The 9,401-nt window shown below is 39.7% G+C and overlaps 1 protein-coding gene across 1 annotated transcript in view; it reads left to right on the top strand.

Moving 5' to 3' along the window:
• The window catches only part of GABRR3 (gamma-aminobutyric acid type A receptor rho3 subunit), a 35,669-nt gene that overhangs the window by 4,702 nt on the left and 21,566 nt on the right, over positions 1-9,401 (top strand). Inside the window, exon 2 of the mRNA XM_026083371.1 lies at positions 4,255-4,367. Coding sequence (XP_025939156.1) covers positions 4,255-4,367 — 113 coding nt within the window. The remainder of the gene's footprint in view (positions 1-4,254; positions 4,368-9,401) is intronic.

The raw sequence follows: 9,401 nt of genomic DNA, 5'->3' as shown, positions 1-9,401 counted from the left end.
AACGTGCCTGGATGCAATCCTGTGCAATGTGCTCTAGGTGACCCTGCTTGAGCAGGGGGGTTGGACTAGATGATCTCCAGAGGTCTCTTCCAACCTCAGCGATTCTGTGATTCTGTGAAGTGTGGTATCTTGGATACTAAATTAGTGTAACTGAAAGCAAAACCCCTCCTAACTCTTTCCTGAGACATGAKTTTCAGATTTTTCAAGTCTATCAACAAAGTTCAGATGAGTATGGTGCTGGAAAGGTGGTTATATCTTGCTGCATATCTAAAGGTGTTCCAGCCTTCCTCCAGTCTCCTGCCAAGGATTTTCACCCTATCATTAGTTTTGCAGGGCATTAAAACAGAAGAACAGCCATACAGGACCATACCAAAGGTTCATGTACTCTAGTGACCTGTTTCCAACAATGGCTGTAAGCAGAAATTTGGAAGAATAAGAACAGGGCAAAAATAAATGATATTTCCCCCTAATAATTCCCAGCTTCCAGTTACTGTCTTTCCTTCAGAGACTTCCTGAGTAGGATGTAATTTCTGCAGATTTAGTGATCTTCAGTGGATTTCTTTTCCATGAACTTGTCCCGTTTTTCCCTGAACCAACATAAACTTTTAATAACTTAGGAAGTTAAAGACAACTAGATGGGATGCTAACCACATCCCTGCCTTGAATGCTGCTTTTTATTGAGCTACCCTGATGGTATTATGTAGTTAAATGCTTTAACCACACACAATCCAACTACTCTTGAGCAGACTTTCRGCCTTTCACTCACTATCACATATTCAAGGTTAAGTAGGAGCAGCTAAATTTAACTTTAAAGGCCTGCTACATATTCGTCCATTGTTAAAGAATTCCAAATTAGTTGCTTTGGCTTTGTAGACAGTGACTAAATGCTTTTTGAGAGCTCTTTCAGATACCAAGACATTGAGCCCTGAGTCCATATAACAGTACTGGGTAGTGAGGTGTCCAAAGAGTATCTCACTTTTTTTCCATCCCAAGAGTTAGTGGTTCCATTAACTTCCTAAATAATTGCAGCAGGGGTGTCATCCCTGTGTGATCTGAAACACTTCCTAGGCTTTTTATGACCTTTGTTGGAATTTAATTCTAGGTTACCATTTCATTTGCGTAATGTAAAATGTTGCCTGGAATATGGCCATTGGAAGCAGAGCTATTATAGCCGGAAGCAGTAGTTTCCTGAGCATGTGTTTCACTGAGGCTGACAAGCTCACATTTACCATTGCCCAGATCTGTGCTAATACCAAGCCATTTGTCAGAATTCCCTTTATTGCTACCACCCTAGGAAGATAAATAGAGACTTCCTTTCTTTAAGTGCACATGGGTTKTTTCTCTCAAGCACTACAGCCTCTCATCTGCTATACAGTGAGTGTGCAGAATCAATGACTGCATTTAGGCTCCCAGGTTATGGTGCTCTGGCCAAAGTTATGTGATAAGAAGACCATAGTGCCAGACCACCAAAATATAATCTGTGTCTTTGCTAGACTTCAGTGAGAGTGAAAAGTGTCATATCACTGGCAACTACAACATCACTAGGGTCTTGATTGGCCTGGGGAGGCTTTTCTGAGACGTAGGGTAGTTAAATCTGTCTCTTCTGCTTTTTAATGGAATTGGTCCCATGGGAAGGAGCACTCAAAAAACATCTGCTGATGATTTCACAATTCTGTGTTACTGATCAATAGTTAGACACGGGTCTAGGATTTCTTGGTGGTAAACAAATACATACATGCAATCCCCTTTGAGTCATCAGTTAAATAACTGTAATGCTGCAGTGAGGACAATTTAATACTGTAACTCTTAGCCAAGGAACAACATCTGGAGTCCAGATGCTGATGTTAAAGAAATATCTGACAGAGAATACTTCTTAGCCTTGGGTGGGGGATGCTGGTGAGGGGGAGAAAACTGTGAAGCAGATTTTTTTATTTTTTTTTTAGAAATTTTTTAGTTTTTTTTCTCAGTTGTGATACCTTTACACATGCAATGTTACCAGTGTCCTTGAAATTAATTCCACGTAAGTACCATGAGCACATATCCATGCACATGAGCCTATTTTACATTACAATAAACAAGTATATTCTGCCAAAGAAGGGTAATGAAGAAAAGATGCAACATGTTTGTAATGAAAGCACTACTCTGACTTTCGCAAGACCTTGCCTAGCTTAATCCATCACTTTTGATAGCAGCTAGAAATAATGGATTCTGTTAGTGCAAATGTTAGTTACTCCGCCATGTGTATAAAGAGGATCAGCTTGAAGATGCTGTTCAAGTAAGTGGACACAAAAGATGCTTTTCACATAGGTAGCATTTATGTTTATTTTGTCCTCATACAGGAAAACAAAAGTATCAAAATCCCACAACAAATCTCCTCTCAGGGGCTCAGTGGTTAAGAAAAAACTTCCTGCCCTGCTTGCTTGTGTTTTGCCTCTTGAGAAGGAGGTGACTAGGAAAAGTTTTCCTTAGTCACATACTTTCTTGTTTCCAGTAAGAAGTTGGAACTGATGTACAATAGCTTGATCCTGTTTCTTCTAGTGAAATCATCTGAGTATCAAACATGTATCTCCCTTGGCACATCCAGTGACAAATAACCTAATGCTTTCAGACTGTATTAGCTATGCCATGGGATTCTGACTTTAATCCACTGTCTCCTCTTATACTAGTTCCCAAGCAGCAGAATTTTCCCATGTACCTATTTCAGAGTGTTGCAGGTGTTCAGTTTTACTGCCAGTTCTACTGTGATACAGAAGGACTTGCTCTSTGGTGGTTTTAATTCTTTTAAGCACTGGGTTTAATTTTAGCCACCATATCATTTTCATACTCAGAAAAATAAAATCTTTCTTTGAAACTTCACATAAAAGTTCAGATTCCCCTGATAATTTGGTTTAAACAACACTGCCAGAGACATTTGAGAATACTCAGGTAAAAACTAATTTAGCCAAGCCTCACGGTTCTGAACAAGCCAGCAGCTGATCTCTCCTCAGCATTCCTGTAACATAGCATTTTTTAAAGTAATTTCATGGGCTTCATTATCAAACAAGGGAAAAAGGGGGAAAAAAATCAAGTAAATACTGTATGCCTCTGTGAGAGGTGTACCTCATCCTAAGTACCCTGTACCTCATCCTAAGTACCCCGTACCTCATCCGAAGCAATGTCTGGCTACAGGGCAAATCTACAGAACAGGACAAATTTCTATCATTCAGGCTAAAGTAATAATTAGAGTTGCTGGCAGCAAAGCTGCAGAGAATCACAGAAGGCATGAAAGAAGCAATCTCCAGAGAAATTCCCTTGCCCAAGGCAAAGCAGCTGTATTTATGCTATTCCTAGAGATATTTGTCTAACCTATTCTTAAATAGCTTGAGTGAAAGGAATCTCAAAGCCTCCCCAAGCAATCGTTTCCCATGTTTCACTATTCTCACCACGAGAAAGGTTTTCCTAATGTGTATGCTAAATCTCTCTTGTTGCCATTTCTTACCCTACCTGGGAGCAGACATGAAACAAGGGGCTCTGTAAAAGTTTTTTGTGTATTTTGAAGACTCCGTGCTAACCAGTGGCTCAGTTATGCGTGGCATGAGAAAAAATGCAAAACGAGCACTTCTTTGGTGCAAAGAAATGCTGCTTCATGTCTGAGCAGCAAATAAAGGATGAGATAACAAGCAACAAAAAAAAGGGAAATTTAAGCTTGGCAGCATGTAACTTAGCCAAATCTGAATTATGTTTCAAAAGGATCTCAAAAAGCAAGTCTCTCATTCCAGGACTATCAGTTTCAGAGTACTTCTGAAAATTATTGACTCATTTGAGGTCTGAGGAAAAGAAGAAAAGATTTATAATAGAAAATATAAGTGTTTCTATAATATGGATAACATGTAAGGTGGTTTAAAACCATTGGTACATAGTGTTTTTTCCAAGTCTGAGTTGAAGGCGGTTATGTCAACAATATTTTTTTCAATTGGCTATAATCTCTCATGGAATGACAAATACAGTCTCTGAGGGGAACAGAAGGAGACACAGATGTTCTTCATATGGCTTTTTATATGTAATTGGTGTTCCTCACTGACTTGGGCCCATTCATAAGTGATTTCCCTGTCTTTTCCAATATGTATCTTCCCAACTTTGTCAATACAGTTGTTTCCCTTACCACACCAGATTCAACAGTCCAGGATTCTTGGGTTCCTGTTTCATTTAACCAGCACTCTGAATGCCAGGAAGAAAAAAATGAAGTTTCTTACATGCTTTTTTTTTTTAATATAGCAAACGAGAAATTAAAATAAGAAAACTTGACAGCACCAAAGTACAGCCACTTAAGTCTGAGCAGCTTCTCCGCATAGAGGACCATGACTTTGCACTGAGACCCGGATTTGGAGGTAAGCAGCAGATGCCTGCACTGTGCTGGTTAATAGTTTATTCTCTATCCAGAAGTTACTTAAACTGTGCAAAACAATGTCACTTAAAATTGAATGACAGCTTTAATTGCAACTCACCTCTTTCATTGCACTTCACAAAATAAAGAAGAAACCAAGAAATATTTGAAGGCAAGGGACGTTTTTGTGTTTAGCATACCAATAGGAGAAACTGTGCAAATTGTCTACTTTGGGGAACTAATTAAATAATACTGTTAGAATTCTATTCTTTGCGAATAGTGATTAAGATATCCCTGTAAACTGCAGTCTAGTAGTAACTAGCAAATCACTTAGAGTCATCAAATCTGATTTGCAGGATTTAAGTGAACTAATTCCTAAATCTGTCTGGTCTTTATGAAATTATAAAACTACTTGCAGATCTTCAGTTTACTGGCATGTAGTTGCTGTATTTTTGGACACTATGATGATTATTTCTTTATTTAACTACCTGTTGTTGGTAAAGGAAGTATTCAATGGGATGTTCGTAGTTTGGACTCCCCAGAGAATCAGTTGTTTCCACTGGATACCCACTGCTATTTCTCTTCGCATGTGAGGTATGATGTATTTACAAACTGCCCATTTTGATTCTACTTCATGAAAGGTAAAATGAGAAAGCTGTCTTACTAATAAGCTCTTTCTGAGCCTTTGGGTCACCAGTTCTGTGTTCATGACTTATGGAAATAGACTGAACTGCTCTCGGTTATGAAGCCAAAATAAAATATATGAAGACCAATCCTCAGCTGTGTAAACAGGCGTCAGTCTGGAGGCTAACTGAAGTGTGTGGAGCTTTCTTGTTTACAGGGGCTCCAGGAACCTAGAGCCTGGCAGGCATACCATGGAGCCCTCAAGCCACAACTCACACCACAGTGCAGTGAGGGTAGCTGATGGTGTTTTCTGAAGGAAAGGCTATGTGATACACTTGGCTGTCAAGCTGGGTCCTACAAGGACAAGCCTCAGCCCCAGCACTCCTTTTGTTGAGCCCTAGGACCAAAGGCATCTTTTGGAGTGGTGAGATCTACAGACTGTGGCCAGAACATCCTGGGAAAAGGGAGAGCACTATACAATACTGCTTGCCTTCGAAGAAGAGAGACCTGGAGTGAGAAAAACCTCTCTGGATGCACTGGTAGAATGTGATGGGTTTTCTTGTTATCCTAGAAATGCTGGCTTGTCAGAGAGCAAAAATCTTCCCGGACTTTGAACAATAGCTGAGACACCATTATATCTTGACAGAAAAAGTTAGGATTACCTCTTGCAGTCTAATATCTGTCACTCAGGGCAGCTTTGTGTTACCACCTGCTTTGCCTCTCAAGGAATTTAAATATTAGAGAGTTTCATCTCRGAAAGGAAGTAGCATTTCCATGAAAGCAAACAGTGGTTTGGGAGGCACTTTATCATTGGATCATCCCAGAAAGCAATACTTCTGATGTAAGTAAAAGCAGCTTTCAGAATAGGCACTGCGATCTGGCAGTTGTAATTTTCCACAGGCAGTGAGGATTTTTTTTGCACACAGCAAATCTGTACCGGGCTTTTTTTCCTTGTCCTTTTATTCTCAGATGACTAGTCATAGAACCCATTCAATTCCTGTTGAAGTCAGCTGTAGTTTTTCCACTGACTTCATTGCACAGGCCCCTTAATAATCACAATGCCATGGTTATGATTTCAGCTGTACTCCTGTCTTTCAGAAATAGCTTTCAGTAGAACAATGTGTCAGCTTTGCCTCTCTTCTGACTATCATCATTCACAGGCAACAGTGGCACGGGTGGCACTTTTCTTCAGTCACATCCCATAGTTCACACACTTCCAAAATTTCAGAACTCTCATAATATGTGGAATACTTATGCGTGACTCTCTCTAAGACTAAAACAGGGATCCTTTAACATTTCTACAGCACACAGAAAGAAGTCTCAGCAAAATGCATGTTGCTTCTAAATGTATGCTCTGTTACTTCTGTTTTAGCATCGATTTCAATGGTGCTATAGTAGTAAAGAAAGGCTTGGTTTTTTGGAGGATGCAGGTTAATCGGGTATCAACAGAGAGTCAGTACACAAGTGTGACCTCATTAGAGGACAACACTCACCAACTGAATCATGAATCTGATTAACATACCCAGAAATATTGTATGAAAGCAGATACAGAGCATGGATTTCTCTGAAGAACAGTGGTGAATATTAAATGGACAGCAGAAGGAAACTTAACTAGAGAAGAAGATGAAACTAGAGATATTGTTACACAGGCACTGACTAGGAGGAGTCATACACACCTTCTCACTGCCACCTTCACATATACACCTTCGCACTGCCACCATTWGTGCTCACAGCACATTCAGTGTGACTTATACCCTGAGGCAGAGCTAGGGGACAAGGACTTTGCTTTCTCTCCTCTTCTTCACATTGCATCTCCAGAGAGCCAGTCCTGAGCTGCATAAAGATGTACAGCACTGTGGCTTTATGTATTTAAAGCAGATGAAATTTTGGGTTTGTTGTTATCAAATCTAATAAAGCATCTCAGTACTCTGATTCCTGAAGGGCTTGTATGTGTCACATGTCACAAAGCATGATTTATTCAGCTCAGCAAGATGTATTAGTTCACAGTCTTGACGGGAGAAAAAACAAACAGGTCAAAACAGCTAGGTGAAAAACTAGTATTTTAAAGTAATTCTTTACCTTTAAAAGGAAGAGGGTCAACTTTTCACCCTCTCCTATACCCCAATGGGTTTTTCAGGGTATGTTATGGAATTGGAATGAGAGATTTTCTTGATTTAGCTCTACTGTGCCCCTTTCCCTGAGAAGCTCGATCATCCTTTGTACCAGTTCTGGGGAAGAAACAGCTGGAAAATTCATGCTGTTCTGAACCTGCTGGAGATCCCTCAGTGCAGGAAACTCTTAAATCCAAATCTGACTAGTTTAATTTCATTTAGCCCCACAGATGCAAAGTGAGTGAGGCAGATTACAGGATCCAGAGTTTTTAATATTCATAATTAAGTAAAAAGGAAAGATGGAGAGAGCACATGCTGAATTTGGCATGTAAACTGAGCAAACATCTGCACAGGAAAAGAGTTGGGGGAAATGAATGTAGAACTGTTGGATACTGATGCTACTGGCTGCAGAGTAACTGGAATTAATTGTGACCTTGTTCACATGACTGGTTGCTTTCGCATGAAAATATATCATTGCTCTGTTGAGATGAGAGATCCTTTTTTGGACCAAATGGACACAATTTTGCTGTCATTTATGTGAGTGTAATTTGGCATTGTTCTGTTGACTGAAATGACATTCCAGCTGCAAAGGCATAATTTGACTCTGAGTGTTTGATTTTAAATATTAGTCCTGACATTGTCCATTTATTAACAGATTAGAGCTCTAAACCTCAGAAAGATATTGTGTCAAGATGAAGCAAAACCAGCAAGCTGTTTCTGCATTTTTGCTATAGAAATGCTATTTTGTCTGTAGTTCATTATACAATGAGATTGAGAGAAGCAAACCCATAATTCAGTATGCCCAAATTTTATTAAGAAAAAAGCTCACTGACTGTTACATAGCGTTTATTCCCTAAGCCAGGCTCTTGGGCTTTTTTCTTTTTCTTTTTTTTTTTTTCCCTTTCATGGAGTTTTTGTCTGCTGCTCCCTATGCAATTCCCTCTTTCAGTTTGGAAGCCTCAGGTATATGGACCCCTGCTGACTCAAACAGAGTGGCCTGCTACAGAGCAAAGAGAAGAAAGAGTGCAAAATCTTTCTGTGGACCAGCATGGTGAGGGTTAGAGTAATTCCACTGCAAGGCAGTGCTAGAAGCACGGATGCTTCCCTTGCTCAAACAGCTTTTCTCAGCTGCATCAGTGAACTCTGTAGGAATTATGTTTAGACCTTGCTGCTTCCAGAAGCACTGATGAAGGCCAGGAGATGGGTATGTCAGGGGTCCTGGAATGGTATAGTAATGGTTGCCAGTTCTGCCAAGGCTGTCTGTTTGCATAGTTCTTACCAAAGGAAACAAATGACAGTCAGTAGGCCCAGAGCCAGATCTTTTCATGACTTCTTTGTGCTACTGTGTGCTCAAGTACTTCAACTGATTTTTCAGTAGCCTGATAAACTGTGATTCTGTGAGAAGGTAGCTTACATTTGGACTGGAAAAAGAAAGAAATCATGTTGCCAGCACTTTTCAGAATGGTCACCTCCATGTTTTAAATGCAGTGAGAAAGGGTGAGCATAGGTCAATACCAGACACTGAACTGAGGCTTCTAGCAGCTCGGATCTGGGCATCACCATGCAGGCTGCCTTCACAGCCCAAACTGTGTACTTTAAGGGAGGCGTTAGAGCGAGTTATACTTAGAAACCCTTTTTAAATTACTTTCTTTTCTACTATACTTATACACCTATTTCTATATAACCTATTATTTTCTTAACTATCTTATTTCAAAGTATTGGTAAAAGTCATTGTTGTGTGCTCTCGGTTTCCTGATTTCTGTCTGCACTTGCTAAAAATTAACATTGTCATTTAAAAAAATCACAGGAGTAGTCTATAGAGCAGGTCATTCTTTTATTCCTCTGTGCTTTGGTTTTCTGAACTGTAAGACCCCTTCCCACTCTCTCTGAACTATTTTGCAATCTAAAGAGTAAAGAACCACATGATCGCTGTCACTGTGTACGTGCAAGGTCTCTGCATATATATATATATATATATATATACATGTCAGAGTATAAAAATTTTATGTTTCTTTTTATGCTGTGTCCTAGGGAGCTCTTAGGATCCATGCTAAGGGGGAGTTAGTTCAAGAGATTTTAAGACTGACTCTCCCTGCTTTGTCAACCAATAAAGAGGATAATATCATTAGTACCTATTAGAAATGCTAGAAAAAAATTAGTAGTATTTAGCTGATCAAAAGGTTTCAGTCTTCCTAGACAATTCACTTCTCAATCTGCAATTAAGCACAGTCTTTATTTCAAATTATCTGAGGACCACAGATCTCATTCTAGCTGCTGGGTAGCATTAGTCCCCGTTCCCCCCC

The sequence above is a fragment of the Apteryx rowi genome, unplaced genomic scaffold, assembly GCF_003343035.1.
Source record: "Apteryx rowi isolate R43461 unplaced genomic scaffold, aptRow1 scaffold_60, whole genome shotgun sequence".
NCBI classification, from domain to species: Eukaryota; Metazoa; Chordata; class Aves; order Apterygiformes; family Apterygidae; genus Apteryx; species Apteryx rowi.
The sequence above is the reverse complement of the archived record's forward strand: the minus strand, read 5'-3'. Positions and strand labels throughout refer to the sequence as shown.